We start from the raw sequence: 17,967 nt of genomic DNA, 5'->3' as shown, positions 1-17,967 counted from the left end.
TTTCCCATAGTGTTAGGAATTTAAAGCTTCTATTCTGGCGCTTTGGAACATATTTTTACCATCTGACCAATCAGGCGTTTACAGTGGGAGTGTCCCTCTGACCTTCCTGCCAATCCGCTTGGGAGAATTGGCGCTCAACCTATTGTTGGGGGTCACTACAACATGAAGAACTGTATTAAGGGGTCGTGACATTACAAAGGTTGAGAACCACTGTTCTAAAAGTAAGGTTTTGGGGGGGTTGGTGATGAAACCACAGAGTCACGTAGTGAGTTCCAGGCATTAAACACTTGGTTACTAAAGTCATATTTTCTACAGTCAGGTTTGGGGGGGGGGTTACTTTGGGTTTGTATCTGTTGTCTGCTGTGTATTGTTGTGGCTGAAGCTGAAGTAATCATTGACAGGAAGGACGTTGTAGCAGATAATTTTATGAGCTATGCATGGGTCGTGCTGAAGGCAATGTACAGTGTTCCCTCGATTTTCGCGGGGGATGCGTTCCGAGACCGCCCGTGAAAGTCGAATTTCCGCGAAGTAGAGATGCGGAAGTAAATACACTATTTTTGGCTATGAACAGCATCACAAGCCTTCCCTTAACACTTTAAACCCCTAAATTACAATTTCCCATTCCCTTAGCAACCATTTAGATTATTACTCACCATGTTTATTTATTAAATTTTATTTAAAAAAAATATTATTAAAGGTGGACAAAAGTTTGGCGATGACATATGACGTCATCGGACGAGAAAAACCGCGGTATAGGGGGAAAACCATGAAGTATTTTTTAATTAATATTTTTGAAAAACCGTGGTATAGACTTTCGCAAAGTTTGAACCCGCGAAAATCGAGGGAACACTGTAGTACTAAAGCTTTCTAAGCCTAGGATTTCAAGTCTGGTTTCGTAGACTAGTTTCGTAGTCTGTTGTTAGTAGAGGAGTGGAGGCCTCATCTAGTAAAGTATCTCTGGACATTTTCTAATGTATTTATGTGTGATATGCAATGTAGGTTCCAGACAGATGAGTTGCATTCAAGGATTGGTCTGGCGAAAGTTTTGCATGCTCCGGTTAGTAGTATGATATTACCAGAGAAAAAGCTATATAAGATTAGGTTAACAACTCTTGAAGCCTTTTTGCCAATGTTGTTGCAGTAGGCTTTGGTATTTGGTCATTTGATATGAGTATTCCAAGATCTTTGACAGCGTGAGGGTTGTCTGCGAGGTCTTGTTTATTCAGCTTGTATTTGGTTTTCTGATACTTGTAGGACAAAACATTTGTTGGTTGAGATTTTGAGTTATTTATTTATTTATTTATTATTGTTATTAATTAATTAATTAATTAATTAGATTTGTATGCCGCCCCTCTCCGAAGACTTGGGGCAGCTCACAAGTTGCCAGATGTTTGACCATTCAGACACAGAGTCAAGGTCTTTTTGGAGGGGAGTAGTGTTGTCAGTGGTGTTGAAGAGTTTTACATCAGTGGTGAAAAAACACAGTCACTTGTAATGTGATCACATAGGTCATTTATCTATAAAGAATATTGGTCCTAGTATGCTGCCTTGGGGTACACCACTGTTAACAGGAACAGGATTAGATAGGGTGCTCCCTATTTTGACCACTTGTCTGTTTGACAGGAACGTGGTTATTCAGAACATGGTCCAGAGATGCTGTAGGATTTCAGTTTCAATAGTTTATCATGAAACACTGAGTCAAAGGCTTTACAGAAGTCTATATAAATTGCATCTATTGCTTTGCCCTGGTCAAGTTTCAAGGTCCATATGTTTTTGCAGTGTAGTAGTTGTAGATTGCAGGATATGTATATTTTTTCCTGAAATTGAATTGCTTGCTGGAAAGTAGGTTGTTAGTTTCTAGATGGAGGGTAATGGATTAGTTTATGGTTGATTCCATGACTTTGCATGTGATGCAGAATAGAGAGATTGGTCTGTAGTTTTCTACTAGACTCGGATCTCCCTTTTTGAAGATGGGGATGACCCTGGTTAGTGACCATATGTTTGGTAGGGAACTGGTCCCATAGGACTTTTCAAAGATTATGCTTAATGGTTTAGCTATGGCTGTGGAAAGCTTTTTTTAGGAAGTATGCACATAGGCCATCAGGTCCAATTGACAGGGAAAGTTTTAGGCTGTGTAGTGGTTTTTTAATGTTGTCTTCAGTGAGGTTTGTGTTAAATCATTGTATTTGTGGTATGACTATGGAATTTTGAGTATGAGCCATTGCTGTTTACAAAAACTAAGCCAAAGAATGTGTTGAAGATGTTAGCTTTGTCTGTTTCATCATAGCATTCTTTGTTGTTGGGTCCTTTTAGTAGTGGGGAGGGTCTTGTTAGTTACAAAGTTGTAGAGGGCGCGGTTGGATTTTGTGTGCAGGTTTTCCTTTGTTTGCTGTGATAGTTGGAGAATTCCGTCTTTATTTGGTGGCATATATTTTTTGTAGTGGTTTTTAAAGTTAGTTGCATAGCCTGCTTTATTTTTTTACTAGAGGGATTTTTTGGGGGGATTGTAGTTTCCTTATTGATGTGGGTGGTTTATTTTTCTTAGTTATGGTGGTTATCAGTGGATTCATGTAGTTTGGTAGTTCTTTTGACTTCTTTAAAATGATTTTCTCCGGTTAATTTTAGATCCCATTCTCTGAACACCACCCAAGGATATTCTCAAAGTGTGTAAAATCTATTAAGACCCCTTAAAGGAAAGATAGCTGAGAGGTAACAAATTGAAATAGATTAGCAATTATTGCAAAAAATCAGTCCAAAAGCACATTTCTCAACTAAATAAACATTATTAAAAGGCATTATGAAAGCTTATACCTTTTAATAAAATGAGTTGCTTGGAAAAGGTGTTAGCAGACCTTTTCTTGTGGCCAATATAGACCAATAGTTCATTTCCAATATCTGCAATAGAGATAGTATATTTCATCCTGGTACAGTTTTCTGGAAATTCAAGGATAGACAAGTCTTTAAGTCGGGCTATTGGTGCTACTAATCTTGATGGTTTTTTAGTTTACTATCTTAGGTTATTATCAACTGTCAGGCAGTAACATGTGACCCAAATGCCCTGTATGCATCTGGTTGGCCACAGGACACTTGGGTCCACACAAGGAACTCTTGGAGAGGCCATCAAGCTCATTTTAAAGTGTTTGGCTGCAAGTTATTCATCCTTGTTTATACAACTGGGTTCATATAGCTCATGGCTTTCCCCTCCATGATTAGTTGAATAATCAAGAATTATCTAAATTTACATACCACTCAGGCTAGCCAAACATTGCCATGATGCAGGCATTTTGGTTTTGGCTTTGTGTCTATCCAGCATTTGTGATATGTAAGCTGAGATTTATGACAGTGTGTGTTGTATGAGTTTAATAAGTTCAGAGAAAACCTTGTATATCCTAACCATTAATTAGTGCATAAATCAACATATCTGGGTTCATACAAAATGCTAACCCGAAATGAAGATACAAAAGCAAACCAACCACATTAGTTCTCTACTGAACCCATGCATACTCATCAGAGTAATCCATGAATATTGGCTGAAGACTCTAGAAACAATTTAAAACATGCCAGCAGAGTTTCAGCATTCAAAATCTCTGAGAAATCAAAACATAAGTCAAAGAGGGAGAAATTTCTATATCTTCCTGAGTCGGACTTTAACAACCATTGTTTCCACTCATTAGGTCAGCCATGGAAGATAGAAGCCATTAACATCCACAGGATACAGGCTCCTATATAAAAATAAATGCTGAAGAAACAGATATCCACTAAACTCAGGAATGTAATTGAGACAGTAGATTTCATGCTGGAATAGTTTTCTATGGATTTAAGGATGGATAAATAACTCTTTAAGTCAGGCTATGGGTGCTACTAGTCTTGATGTCCCTTTAGTCTTAGGTTATGACCAACTGTCAGGCAAGAACACCCGAGAACTGCACATATATAAAATAATAAAAAATGATAACAATTTTTATCCATTCAAATACATATCAATAAAAGCATAGATTTACTGTCATAGTTTAGTACAGTACTGGCCCCTTGCTGGAAAAAATGAGTTTATATTTTCAGCATTTGATGTTTTAAGAATTTTATACAGAATGTGAAATTAATGTAATATAAACTTACTAATTAACACCTTAAAGAACAACAATTATCTGGAGATTAATCTGCCCAGAGTTTTGAAATTACAGGTGTTTGAATATTTACTAGTTGTTGCTTAACAGTAGGTGAAAGAGTTCAAAGTAGATGAAAGATCCGCCATTATTTTATGTATTACCGTATTCTATTGCTATGATAACATTTAAAAGAGAAGAGAAGCAAACACATTATTTCAGAATCATAGAGTACTAATTATTTTTCAGTAGATTAGAACATCAACATAAATGCAAGAATCACAGTTGGGGGGAAAATGAAATTACTCAGAAGTAATCATTTAAAGTAAAGAGTACAGTAGGTGAAAGATTTGCCATTACATTTTTTGAGCAGATAATTTGAGACTTCGTCTCATTCTTTGCTACTTTGTTTTTCATCTCTTATGTATTTGGGAACTCTGTTCTGATAAAAATACATCATCATCAGTGTTCCCTTCCACTTCAACTCTTGGAATAGCCTCTTCCTCTTTCTGCCAATAAGCAGAAATAATAGCAGGAAACAAACCTTGATGACTGAAGGCAGATTTCTTACTAATAATGGCACTAGCAATGAAACCATCTCCATCAAATGGCTGGAAGAAATCACCCTAAGCTCCCATTTTTTGCTCCAGAAACTATACTCAAAAACCAAAGAAAATAAATTAAAGCATGTATTCCATATGTATTTGGAACAAAAATTTATGTGCTGCCTTTAGGATCAAAAATATTTCCCATGTGTTTACAGTGTATCATTATATAATACACAGCTTTTCATTTATTTCTGACCCCTTAAATCTGGATAAGTATTCCACTGAGACACATAATCCTGATATATAGAATGCATTAGAGATCTATTACAATCCTTTCCAAATATAAATAATTAACATGAATAATAAATAATTGGGGGGGGCATAAAAGATATACAGATAACAATTGTAAAGACACTCCAAAAATGTAATACTGTACTTTAAAAAATTACACACATCCCACTGCAGAAATTTATATTGTTCTACAGTTTGATCCTTCTGAGAACTACAAATTATGTCCATACTATAACAAGGATTGTTCTTCACAACAAAAATTATTTTCTGTGGAAATCATACAATCATACAATGCTATTCTAATAAATAGATAAGTCATTCAGTGGCTTGAAAGAAGATGCTCAAATATCTCCTTGATAACTGTCAAACCAACCTGCAAAAGGCAGTTTTCAGATGTGCTTTGCAGATATAATTTATTTAAAGTTCTTTGACATGAGACAAAATGAGTCAAATTTCCCTTTCATTTAACCAAATTCAACACTCATTGGACCTATGAGAAAACATATTAATAGCATATTGGGATAGAAAATTTATGATAAAACCTAGTTTTCTACTACCTCAATCCCTCCAAGAATATTAGTGTCATGGTTTTAGTATGATGCAACATTTTCTTTTTGAAGTCTACACACATATATGAAAAGACTTATGCTCTATAATTATAAGTGAGGTAGACAGCCACATTCATCTCTGTATCTGGCATTTTTTACAATTGCCATTTTTCAATTTTTTTCAATCAATATCCAAAGTCCTTTTGTCCTTCTTACAATGTCTCAAGACACAATTTAGAAAAATGAAGGATGCCTTTCCTCCATGCTCCAAGTACCAGATTCTTGAATATACTTCACTTTGCCTTAAAAGGATACATATATCATGCAGCAAGGCAGATGGAAAAGCAGCTCAGGGGAGAAACAGCCCTAATTAGGCCACTTCAGCTTAGGTAATCTAACCTTCCAGAGTTCAGTGCAAGATATAAGTTTGAAAACCAGATTACCCCAGAACTGAAACCAGAACCTAACTGGATTGTTGTTGGAAGGTGTGACTGGAATATAGAAGCAATCAAGTTTTAATCTTCGTGCTCGTGCTTAATATTCCTTCTTCCTGCTCAGGCCAGACTACAAAGCAGGATGCAGCCCTGCTTGGAAGCCTTGCTTCTTGTCTTGCAAACATTCAAGTATAAGAAAGTAGATTAAGGTCATAGGAGTCCTCTATCTGAAATACACATAAGAAACAAGTCAACAAGCTGAACACAATGAAGAATGCCACCCTCGTTGTTGCATACTGTAATCTTCCTCCCCTCTTCCTATTTAGACAATGTAATCTTGGGGAAGAAAGCTGAACAGGGACTTAAGCAGTGCTTAACTGGTTTTGGATTCTCATCAGCCCAAACAAACATAGTTAATGGACAGACTTGTTAAAATATGCACCCTAACACTAGGAAGACCATAGGGAACATATTACACCAATTCAAATTGACATGAACTTTGTCAATCAACTTAATGTGTGTCAAGTTTACCTGGAAAACAATGCTACACCAGTCTAAGTTCCTTAAAGGAACATGTCATGTAAATAGCCATTGCATATTAGATTGGTTACATTTCCTCCACAATCAGGATGATCACCATTGTGAATTTTAGCAGACACTACCATAGTTTTATAGATACAAGTCAGTAAGGGTCTTTGGATGTTACCACAGATGTCCTATGGGTAAATATCTTAAAAGAGGCTTTCTATAGAGAAAGCAGTGTACTTTACCCACTTGCAGTACTTCAAGGTTCTCACTGTTTTTCAGTAATAACTACACTTCTAAGGCAAGAAGCAGAAGAATAGAGAAACTAACATCAAAGCGCCCAATCCTTGCTCCTGGTTGGTTGGCCTGGAGCATCTCTGTTAAAATCCACATTTGCTGCAGTTCGGAAGACACTCTGTCAGCATCAGGAAGTCCCTGAAAGCAAAGAATAACTATAGTCATACATGAAGTTCTCTGCTGCTTTTGCTCTTGCAAGACCAACTTTGTTTGAAAGTCTCTCTTCTCTAGGAGTTGCTAACAATCAGCAGCCAGACTAAGCTTATACAGTGGTACCTCATCTTACGAATGCCTCTTCTAACGAACTTTTCAAGATACGAACCCGGTGTTTAAGATTTTTTTGCCTCTTCTTCCGAACTATTTTCACCTTATGAACCCAAGCCGCTGCTGCTGGGATGAAGGGGTTTCTTTTTTCCCCCTTTTTTGAAGAAAGAAAAGGGAGGGGCGGCTTGGAGGGGGAAAGAGTTTGCATTGACAAAAGTAGGAGAACAGCGTACTTGCAGGCACTGAAAGGGTGTCTTTTGAAGAAAGAAAAGGGAGGGGCGGCTTGGGGGGGGAAAGACTGCAGAGAACAGCGTGTTTGCAGAGGCACTGAAAAAGTGTCTTTTGAAGAAAGAAAAGGGAGGGGCGGCTTGGAGGGGGAAAGACTTTGCAGAGAACAGTGTGCTTGCAGAGGCACTGAAAGGGTGTCTTTTAAAGAAAAAAAAGGGAGGGGCGGCTTGGAGGGGGAAAGACTTTGCAGAGAACAGTGTGCTTGCAGAGGCACTGAAAGGGTGTCTTTTGAAGAAAGAAAAGGGAGGGGCGGCTTGGAGGGGGAAAGACTTTGCAGAGAACAGTGTGCTTGCAGAGGCACTGAAAGGGTGTCTTTTAAAGAAAAAAAAGGGAGGGGCGGCTTGGAGGGGGAAAGACTTTGCAGAGAACAGTGTGCTTGCAGAGGCACTGAAAGGGTGTCTTTTGAAGAAAGAAAAGGGAGGGGCGGCTTGGAGGGGGAAAGACTTTGCAGAGAACAGTGTGCTTGCAGAGGCACTGAAAGGGTGTCTTTTAAAGAAAAAAAAGGGAGGGGCGGCTTGGAGGGGGAAAGACTTTGCAGAGAACAGTGTGCTTGCAGAGGCACTGAAAGGGTGTCTTTTGAAGAAAGAAAAGGGAGGGGCGCCCCCCTTGCCTTCCTTCCTTCCCACTCACCCTTTAGCCTAGCCTTGCTTCTTCCACCCGACCCCTTTAGCTGCTCCTCCCTGCCCTCTGTTCGCCTCCCTTCTAAAGTTTGGGATTTTCCTGAAGGATTTGCAGGCATTATTTGCTTTTACATTGATTCCTACGGGAAATATTGTTTCGTCTTACAAACCTTTCACCTTACGAACCTCCTCCTGGGACCAATTAAGTTCGTATCATGAGGTACCACTGTATATCTTTACTAAGAAACATGTCTATTTTCAAGGGGGGGAAACCCCTATCTCAGTAAAAATACTTACATCGTGTAAGCCTGTTGGCTGCTCCTGAGGAGAAGGATGAGAAAGCCAAGCTGGAAAGCCTTTCTGAGGACTCTGTAAAAAGAAGAAAGCAGTCCCAGAGAAACACACAACAAAATCAGGCAACATACACACCACATTCCATCTTCACCATTCACTTTCCTAGAACAGGTGATTAAGAAGATTTACCTTTAAAGATATTTATTTCAACGGTTTCAAAGTATATGTAACCATCAGGAATTATATTACTTCATAGATAAGAAGTAAGAGCTACAAAGTACAACTTTTCCTTATCTGAAAAAACTCTTTCAGAACCCCCCCCCTCTAATGTCAGCTTCTGATTTCAACCTAGTTTGTAGAATAATAATAATAATAATAATAATAATAATAATAATAATAATATATTAGATTTGTATGCTGCCCTCTCCGAAGACTCTGAATACTAGGTCTTATGCATGCCAAGTAATACACACAGTTACTTTCCTCAACATTATCAATTATAAATAATGTTATCATTAGTGTGTTATGAATCTGGCAGAAAGAAGTAATTACTGTATTTGCTCTATAGATTTCAGAGTTAGGTGGACAAAAAAACCGTTGAATCAAAGTTCAACTTTTATGCAAAATGATACAAGCAAGGAAATAAACAAGTTCACTTCAATACAAATAGTCCTCGTTTACCAAGCATTCATCAAGCAACCAACGTTACAATGGTGCTGAAAAAATAACTTTATGGCCTATTTACATCCCTCACAGCATCCTTTGTTCATCACCATTAGAGTCAATATGTGTTGTGTTTTCTCTGACGTGTGGTCCCCCTTGAACAGCAGACAGAGAAAGAGATCGAAAGAGAATATGTTTGCTCGTTTATGCATCAAAAGCAATACAATTACACCAGCAGCCTGGGCCTGGAAGATGCAAGCCTTCTACACAAAAGCTTGCAGTACTTTCTTGAAGTTCCTTGCATTCAAATTTGCTGGGGGAGGGGGGGGCAAAAAAAGTAAGCCATTCCTATAGTCAATGTCTCATTTGCTTGACCCTTTTCCCCATTGCAGAGTGGAGAAATTGGAGAGAGGTGTTAAGAGAGTAAGCTGCTCGTCTACACATGAAAGGCAATATAACTGCAGCAGCTGGAAAGGGTCAGGCAAAGGATAGATTGAGGGAGGACTACCTGAATAAGGATGGCTGGGAATAGGCACCCCTCCAGATGTTGTGAATCAAGGCTATGAGCATCCTCAGCCAGCTTGACCAATGATATAGGATACCGCAGTTGCAAATTAGCAACATATTTAGTTTCCCACCTTTTAAACGTATTTGCAAGTCACTGCAAAGATCCTGGGAATATCAGAACGACTGCTAAAGAAGTCTATTTTGAGAACATTTTGAATATGTACCTTCTGACACAAAGAAAAAAGCTGCAGCTCCTCAATTGTAAAATGCAACCATACGGGAGAAGGTTGGCGCAGGATGAAACGTATGGCAGTCACCTGATCCACATCACAAAGCATCTAGCAAAACATGAAGACAAAGCATTACTGAAGCAGAATATACACCTACATAATTAACAGAAACCTGACAATGAAATTAAATTACAGTATTACTATACACTATTATTATGATAGAATTACATGATTGGGAAACTTTGATTAATTTTGTTTGGCACTAGGGAAACAACATTCTGTTTAGATCCAGGAACAAATCATCATATTCAGAAAATTCTATATCAGCTACAGTTTGGAAGGAAAAAATGCCCTAAACCAGTAGTGGGGTTAATCTGGTCCCACTGTCTCCTTAGCAACAACTAGCATGGCACATTCCACTGGCCCAGTGTTTTTCAACCAGTGTGCCGCGGCACACTAGTGTGCCGTGAGACATGGTCAGGTGTGCCGCGAAGCTCAGCAAGAGAGAGAAAGAGAGAGAGAGAAAGAAAGCAAGACAGAGAGAGAAAGCAAGCAAGAGAGGCAGGGAAGGAGGGAGAGATAGAAAGAGAGCAAAAAAGAGAGAAAGGAAGGAAGAGAGAAAGAAAGAGGAATGGAGAGAGAGAGGAAGGGAGAAAGAGAGAGAAAGAGGGAGAGAAATAGAGCGAAAGGGAGGAATAGAGAGAAAGAGAGAATTTTTTTGTCCAAACTTTTTTTACACACACACCCCGCCCCGCTCAATGTGCCCCATGATTTTGTATATGTAAAAAATGTGCCGCAGCTCAAAAAAGGTTGAAAATCACTGCACTGGCCCATTCCCCACTGCCTTCTCTTTCCTCAGCCACTGCCTATACCCGCAATGGAACATCCTACCTACCCCACTCCCCATCACCACCTTCTAACACCTTCTCTGCACAGGACTAAGTGAATGTTGGCCATCTTTCAGAATGCACTCTTCATTCATTTTAGGCAACAAGAAAACTCAATAAGCTTGACCCAAATTCCACAGAAGCTGAAATCATATTCTGCTATAAATAAAGAAATAAGAAGTAACAGCAGCTATAGAAATATATGAAATAAAAATGTGTCTACTACTTGAAAAAAAAAGATTATAACAGACTGAGACAAAATATTAAAATGTGGAGAATTACACTGAGAACAAATACACTGTCAAGGCCATAACTGTTCTACTTGTAATATGTGGCTTGAAGACTATCAGAAAGGCTGACTGAAGCCCACAATGCTTTTACCCTGTAGTACTGAATACAATTATTTAAAAAAATACCATGGAATACACAACAAATGTATAATTTTGATGCAAGATTAAATAAAACCAGACCATTCACTGGAAGCATTAATAAGGAAGCTAAAGAACGTGGCATGCACACCTACACACACACACACACACACACACACATGAACAAAAATCATTGCAGAAGATCATGATGTTTGAAAAAAGACAAATCTAATTGAAAAACAGGCCAAAAGAAGGGAAGGTAGCTAGATACTATAATTGAACGTGGAAACACAATGTAGCTACTGTTAAGACTCACCCCAGTAAGTCAGTTACAGAAAACATTCTGACATTTAAAGGGATACATGGGTGGATGCTAGTACTATACTTATTCAACTTATTTATCAGTGACATTGTCACAACCCTGAGTGGAGAAAATCCCACTAAAGGGATTTATGTATCATTTTATATTATCATTTTAGGTACTTATACTTGGTCTTTTTGAAAGCTTTTTTTCACCTGGAAACAAGTTTGAACATTTCTGCACACAATGGAATGAAAATTGAACTGAAAAAATTAATCCTTATTGGTTTATTTTGCACATAAATGTGCCGCCCCCCCCCCCAGTTTTTGTGAAATGTTTTTCAATTTATGGATAGTTTTGCTTGCAAAATGCATTCTATTTTACTGAAGTTGGTGTGGGATTGGTAGCTTGAACATTTCTGCACACAATGATGCATATTGGTTTATTTTGCACATAAAGTTATTTCAATTAATATAAAAATTATGCTGTTAATTTCAAACTTACATACATTTTTTTAGTAAAATGGATTTCTTTCATAAAATTAGTTCTCTGGCTACAATGTGGTTGATTTTCAAAAGGATATTCCAAATATTTCTAGCCAAATATGTATAAAAAGTGACAAGGCCGAGGGGGGGGAGTGGCCCTTTTGTGGCAAAAATAAACCAATAAGAACCATTTTTTTCAGTTCATTTATATTTTTCTTATGTTCAGGATTGTTCAATTTAGTATATCAAACCTTTTGGGGGGAAATTCCTTAGGGATTTGTAGCCTAAATAAATATAAATTGACACGAAATTCAGAAAGGATGGGGGGAGGGGCTTTTTGATCAAAATAGAAATATACCGTAAGTCTCAATTTTTCCAGTTCAATTTTCATATCATTATGTTCATAAATGTTCAAACTAGTTTTCCAGTTGGAAAAGTTTTCAAAAAGACCAAATTCAAGTACCTAAAAAAAATCATTTTGGTCCGGGTCTATATGACCCGAACAGACTAAACATGGCTTTTTTTTTGCCCAGAAAAAAATTTTCCCCCCCACCCCCACAAATATTTTTTTTATGATCAGCATTGTTAAATTGAGTAAATGAATGCCTAAGATTTTAAAGAATATTTCGGATTTGGAGCATAAAAAAATAAAAAGTGAAAATGGTTGCAAGCAGCCGAGGGGGGGGGGGGGCTTATTTCTGATGTTAAAAAACCAGTAAGAATCATTTTTTTCAGTTCCTTTATATTTTTCTTATATTCAGAAATGTTCAAGCTACCAATCCCACACCAACTTCAGTAAAATAGAATGCATTTTGCAAGCAAAACTATCCATAAATTGAAAAAACCTTCACAAAAACGGGGGGGGGGCATGCATTATATCAGCAAAATAAACCAATAAGATTTACTTTTTTCATTTCAATTTTCATATCATTGTGTGCAGAAATGTTCAGACTACTTTCCAAGTGAAAAAAGCTTTCAAAAAGACCAAACATAAGCACTGCAAATGAAGAGTTTTCGGTCCGGGTCAGGGTGACCCGGGAACAGAAGATTTGTAACTTTTTTTGCCCAGCAAAAACTAAGGGCCCCCCCCCCCAAAAAAAAATTCTCATAGAGAGAACCCCTGAAATGATGAACAGTCATGAAATTTCAAGTTTCAGATATGCAGGGAAATTTTTTTACAGGGACTCAAACTTGGCTTCGGGTCACATACGACCCGAACAGAACAGCAGTGCAGAAGAGATATAAGAGATTCCTATATCTCATGATGATAATCTTTTTCTTAAAGGTTCGTTAGAACTATTTTCTTTCTGCGTGTGGAAACATTTCAGAATACTTGTTAGGGCATTTTATTACTAGATTATTCTTGTTTTACTACCTGTTTCCAGACCTACATTATTCCTTTGGAGCAAATGAAATTCTCCCTTCCCCAGTAGAAAATGAAATCCTGACCTGATGTCTGGAAATAGAAAAGTAGTTCTGGGAACCCTCCTCTGTATGTGGGTTAGGCATCAAACAAAAATTACGTAGGCAAGTAACCCATTTGGAAGGGCTTTCATTCCCACCATCTGCAGAACTTTGCCGCTGTACTCGAAGGGTCAAAAAGGCAGTATAGTAATTTTTGAATGAAACTGCCTGTAACTGAAATAAAAACAAGCATTGATTTAATCCACAGAAAGCAAGATGTAATGCAGTGAAAACTTTCATAACTACTTTTTGTTTCTCAGAACGTTTCAAGCACTAAGTTTTAAATAAATGTTCTATGTTGCTTAGAGAAGCAAAGAGAAAGAACTTTGATTTGCAACTATCAATTGAGTAAATTAGAAATATAAATTTTGGAACTGGAACTTCTGGCTCAGATAACCTTAGCTATGAGATCTAAATCAATTTCAACTTTTGAATAACACTGGTCTACAAGGAGAAAGCCTCAGAAATGAAAGTAGCTTAATTTTACTAATTACTAATTAATTTTACTAAAATTGAGTTACTAATAAAGGAAAATTAAGTCCTGAATAAAAATTGGCTCCAGTTTCCAAGATACAGCTTCAGGTCAAAACTGCATCAAAATAATTCAAAATTACAAGGGGGATGTGTGATAATGCTCCATAACTTATTTGCAAAACATGATATTACAGTGAAAATGGTGCCACACCGATCATTATAAATTTATATTTATTAATATACCAATAACATAAGTTTCCATTCATTTCTTAGTTTTTCATGTAACATTTTCAAGCTTTTTGCATGAAAAACTGACAAGCTCTAACATCAGAATAAAAGACAAGGTTCCATCTTTATTCAGTGTTTAAACTCTGCTTTCAGCTTTTCTCTTGTGAACTGCAGTTGGATCATCCTTGGGGAGATTCCAGCAGTAATCGGCAAGCATGGATGGACTCCAGTTCTCTTGGTATCTTTTCCCTATGCCTGCAATATCCTGTTGGATATTGCAGGCATCATTCACTGCCCAATAGTTCAAAGGGACATAGTCTAAATGCAAGTGTAAGAAATGAATTTTCCATAGTGTGTTTACACCACAGATCTAAACAAATTTTCTGCATGTGTTTCATAGTCATCTGCCTTGCTGTTCTCAAAGTGAAGATAAATTTATATACTGTACTTCCATGTGGTACCATTTTCATTGTTCTACCATGCTTTGTCAAGATGTTAAAGGCATCATGACGTTAGACACTTCTCTCCCATGTAAGCAAATACATTCGCCTTTGTATAAATCTTTATTGTGTAATATCTTGAAAAGTTTAGCCAAGCAGCCCATTTCTCACCTGTTTCCTAATTATGTAATAAAAATATGTAAAATTAACATGTTTTATCTTAAAAGTTGATAATTTCCCAAAATTTATAGACCAGTGTAATTTATCCGTTGTGCATCCTTGAACATCTGCTTTTCTTTCACACTTACATCGGTAATCTGCAAGTGTGGAAATGAAACATCAATCACCAGAACACCAGGCCGGCCCATCTCAATCTTCATGTCTCCCACTTGCAGTGCTACTGGGTTCTTAATGGCGCAGGGGATTGGCTCCAATGCCATGGTTGCTCACTCTGGAACAAAAGAACAGCTTCAATAAAGTGGCATACGATAATCTCAATTACATCACTATATTACATACAGGCATCCTATGCTAAAGGGATTTCTTCATTTTTTTCCATGGTTAGAATGCAGTACTGCAGGCTATTTCTGCTGACTGCTGGCTGCCAGCAGTTCGATTCTCAGCCACTCAAAGTTGGCAAAGCCTTCCATCCTTCCGAGGTCAGTAAAGTGAGGCCCCAGATTGTGGGGGGCGATATGCTGTAAAAAAACAGGTTAGAGGGCTGCATGAGGCTAAGTGCTATTTTCCACCCTTACTGGATGAGGGAAGCTTTTGAAAATGCAAACACTTCCACAGAACAGTTGTAACTTTTCCATTTAATCCAAGTGGTTTTTAAAAATTATTTATTTTATTATTGATTGTATTTTTATTTATACACCTTTCCAAAATGGGGACCCAGATTGTTGGGGGGAATATGCTTACTTTCTGTAAACCCTTAGAGAGGGCTGTAAAGCATTGTGAAGTGGTATATAAGTCTAAATGCTATTGCTATTCCAATGCTTTACATAAAACACAGGACATTGTGCCAGGAACAGAGCTGGAGTGGTGCAGCACTGTAGAGTGCTGTACTGCAGGCCACTGAAGCTGACTGTAGATCTCTAGGTCAGCGGTTCAAATCTCATCACCGGCTCAGAGTTGACTCAGCCTTCCATCCTTCTGAGGTGGGTAAAATGAGGACCCAGGTTGTGGGGGCAATATGCTGGCCCTGTTAAAAAGTGCTATTTCTAACATATTGTAAGCCGCCCTGAGTCTAAGGAGAAGAGCAGCATAAAAATTGAATAAAATAAATAAATAAATAAATAAATTCTGTTCCATCAAGGCACCCAAGTAGTTACTTCAGATATCCGATGCTGTTACGAGTACTATACTAGTTATACTGAGTATTATACTAGTACTGTACTATATATACCAGAGGTCCCCAACCTTTTTTGCACCAGGGACCGGCTTTAAGCTAGACCAGTTTTCCATGGCCCGGTGGGGGGGGGAGCTAGCTGTCAGCGGCGCCGTAAAAGGGGCGATCAAGAGAGGAATGGGTGAATGAATGGACGGAGGGTAGGAAGGAAGGAAAGAGGGAAGGGACAGGAACAGAAGAAGGGTGCAAAGGAAGCAAGGAAAGGTGTGAAAGGGGAGAGTAAGAGAGGAAGGAGTGAAAGAAGGGAATGAGGGAGGAAAGAAGGAAGGAAAAGGAAAGCAAGAAATGGAGGGAGGAAAGGAAGGAAGGAAAGAAAGAAAGAAAGGGGGAAGGGACAGGAACAGAGGAAGGAAGCAAGGAAACTTATGAAAGGGGAGAGTAAGAGAGGAAGGACTGAAGGGAGGGAGGGAGGGAAGAAGGTAGGAAGGAGAAAGAAAAAAGAAAAGAAGAAATAGAGGAAGGGAAGGTAAAAGAGAGAAAGAAAAAGAGCAAGAAAGAAAGAAAGAGAGAAAGAAAGGTAACTTCAAAGAAAGGCTCACTGAGCATCTCTCCCTCTCTCTCTTTCTATCCCTCTTTCTTTCTCTTCCTTTCTCTCTCTCCTCTTCCTTTATCTCCTCTCTCTCTCCCTCTCTCTTTCTCTCCCCCCTTTCCCTCTCTCTTTCTCTCTCTCCCTCTCTTGCTATCTCTCCCCCCTCTCCCTCTCTCTTGTTTTCTTTCTCACGCTCTTTCTCTCTCTTGTTCTCTCTCTCTTGCTATCTCTTTCTCTCCCCCCCTTTCTCTCCCGCTCGTGCCGCAGCCAGAGCCGCGCCGCTTCGGCCAGGGCCGCCGCCTCGCCCGCCGAGGACAAGTCCAGCTTCAAGCCTTACTCCAAACCCGGCGCGGATAAGGAGGACTCCTCAGCCGGCGGAGGAAGCGCGGCGGCGGCGGCAGGCTCCGGAGGGAGCTCGAGGCGAAAGACGCGCGGGGAGCTGCCGGAAAGGAGGCGGGCGAAGGAGGGCGCAGCTCCGGCGCCTCGCTCGCCCACCCGGCGTCTCCGAAGCTTACCGGCCGGGACAGGCAACAGGGCAGGAGCAGCGGGAGCAGCAGGAACAGCAACAAGCAGCGAAGCAGCCCGGCGAAGGCTTCTCCTGCCGAAAGGCGCCCGCCAGAGACCGGTAAGCTTCGGAGACGCCGGGTGGGCGGGCGAGGCAAGCGGCCGGAGCTGCGCCCTCCTTCGCCCACCTCCTTTCCGGCAGCTCCGGACGGGGCGGGCAGGCGGGGATGCGGATGTGTCTCCGTGTGTTTGTGTGTGGGGGGGAGGGTGCTACTACTTTTTACCAGACACGGGTGTTGCGGGTTCGGGTAGGTGGGTTGGCCAGGTGTGTCTTATTTTTTCCAATATAAGACATACCCCGAAAGTAAGACATAGGGGGGCTTTTGGGGGTAAAAAGAAAGTAAGACACTGCCTTACTATCGGGGAAACACGGTAGTTATACCACATTATTATTATACTAGTACTATATTAGTTATACTAGTACTCGTAGTATAACTTGTACTACGAGTACTGTACTAGTACTATATTAGTTAGACTAGTACTATACTAGTTATACTACACTATACTAGTACTATATTAAGTATACTAGTTATACTATACTAGTTATGAAAAGTTTAAATAAACTCCTAAGCTGGAAATCTATGCAGCCTCACCTATGCCTTGAAACTAAACGACGATGCTTTCCGCCCCTCCTGATTTCCGTATTGTGAATAGGTCTAAGGCAGCTTATCAAAGGAAGTCTTTAGCCCGCGCTAGCGGCAGACGGACAGATGATGATGAGCAAAACTCCCCCATGCGGGAAAAGGGTCCGCCCAATGCCGTTACTTCACACGGTAACTTGAGGATACAATGATTCGCCTGCTCCCGGCAGCCCCGTTACGAAGACGGCTCTGCCGCCCTGGCTTTCCCACCCGACTCTTTCCGCTTGACGGACTTGCGAAGGGGCTCCGGGCGTCTCCGAAGCTCAATGCTGCATGGGCGCCGCGCGCTTACCGCGGTTGCCGCCGCGAAGAGCTTTTCCCGAGGCGGAACCCTCGTTGCTAAGGCTCGCGTCGCATTTCGAACCGCGGGTGACGTAGCGCACACCCAGCCCGAAGGCCCCGGAAATCCGCCTTTTCCGAAAAGGCGGGACTTGCCACCGAAGCGAAACCAAGCGACGTGTCCAACGCCAGCTCCGGCCCTTCTTAAAAAAAAATCTGACGCAAATGGCCGATCCCGTATTGCTACGGCAACACGGTAGCTTCTTCTGCGATTGGTCGATTGC

General features: G+C 39.8%; 1 protein-coding gene across 5 annotated transcripts; it reads right to left on the bottom strand.

The window, feature by feature from the left end:
- Window positions 1-3,934: 3,934 nt before the first annotated feature.
- On the bottom strand, window positions 3,935-17,922 carry NICN1 (nicolin 1, tubulin polyglutamylase complex subunit). Of its 5 annotated transcripts, none has more exons than XR_011557988.1 (8): window positions 17,357-17,805; window positions 14,568-14,710; window positions 13,103-13,291; window positions 9,607-9,720; window positions 8,216-8,287; window positions 6,780-6,884; window positions 4,559-6,151; window positions 3,935-4,520 (listed from the first exon to the last, which is right to left on the bottom strand). XR_011557988.1 is itself a non-coding variant. In XM_070738789.1 (7 exons), exons 2-7 carry the CDS (start codon window positions 14,697-14,699, stop codon window positions 6,110-6,112), a joined length of 654 nt encoding a protein of 217 aa, XP_070594890.1. In that variant the 5' UTR covers window positions 14,700-14,710; window positions 17,697-17,922; the 3' UTR covers window positions 3,935-6,109. The 5 variants fall into 5 exon arrangements, 3 of the variants coding, with proteins under 3 accessions (XP_070594890.1, XP_070594889.1, XP_070594892.1); XR_011557989.1 differs by having other exon boundaries at window positions 17,706-17,805; XM_070738789.1 differs by having other exon boundaries at window positions 3,935-6,151; window positions 17,697-17,922.
- Between the last annotated feature and the right edge of the window lie 45 nt (window positions 17,923-17,967).

This window comes from Erythrolamprus reginae, chromosome 2, assembly GCF_031021105.1.
Source record: "Erythrolamprus reginae isolate rEryReg1 chromosome 2, rEryReg1.hap1, whole genome shotgun sequence".
Lineage (NCBI taxonomy): Eukaryota > Metazoa > Chordata > Lepidosauria > Squamata > Dipsadidae > Erythrolamprus > Erythrolamprus reginae.
This window is presented reverse-complemented; position numbering and strand designations above follow the sequence as displayed.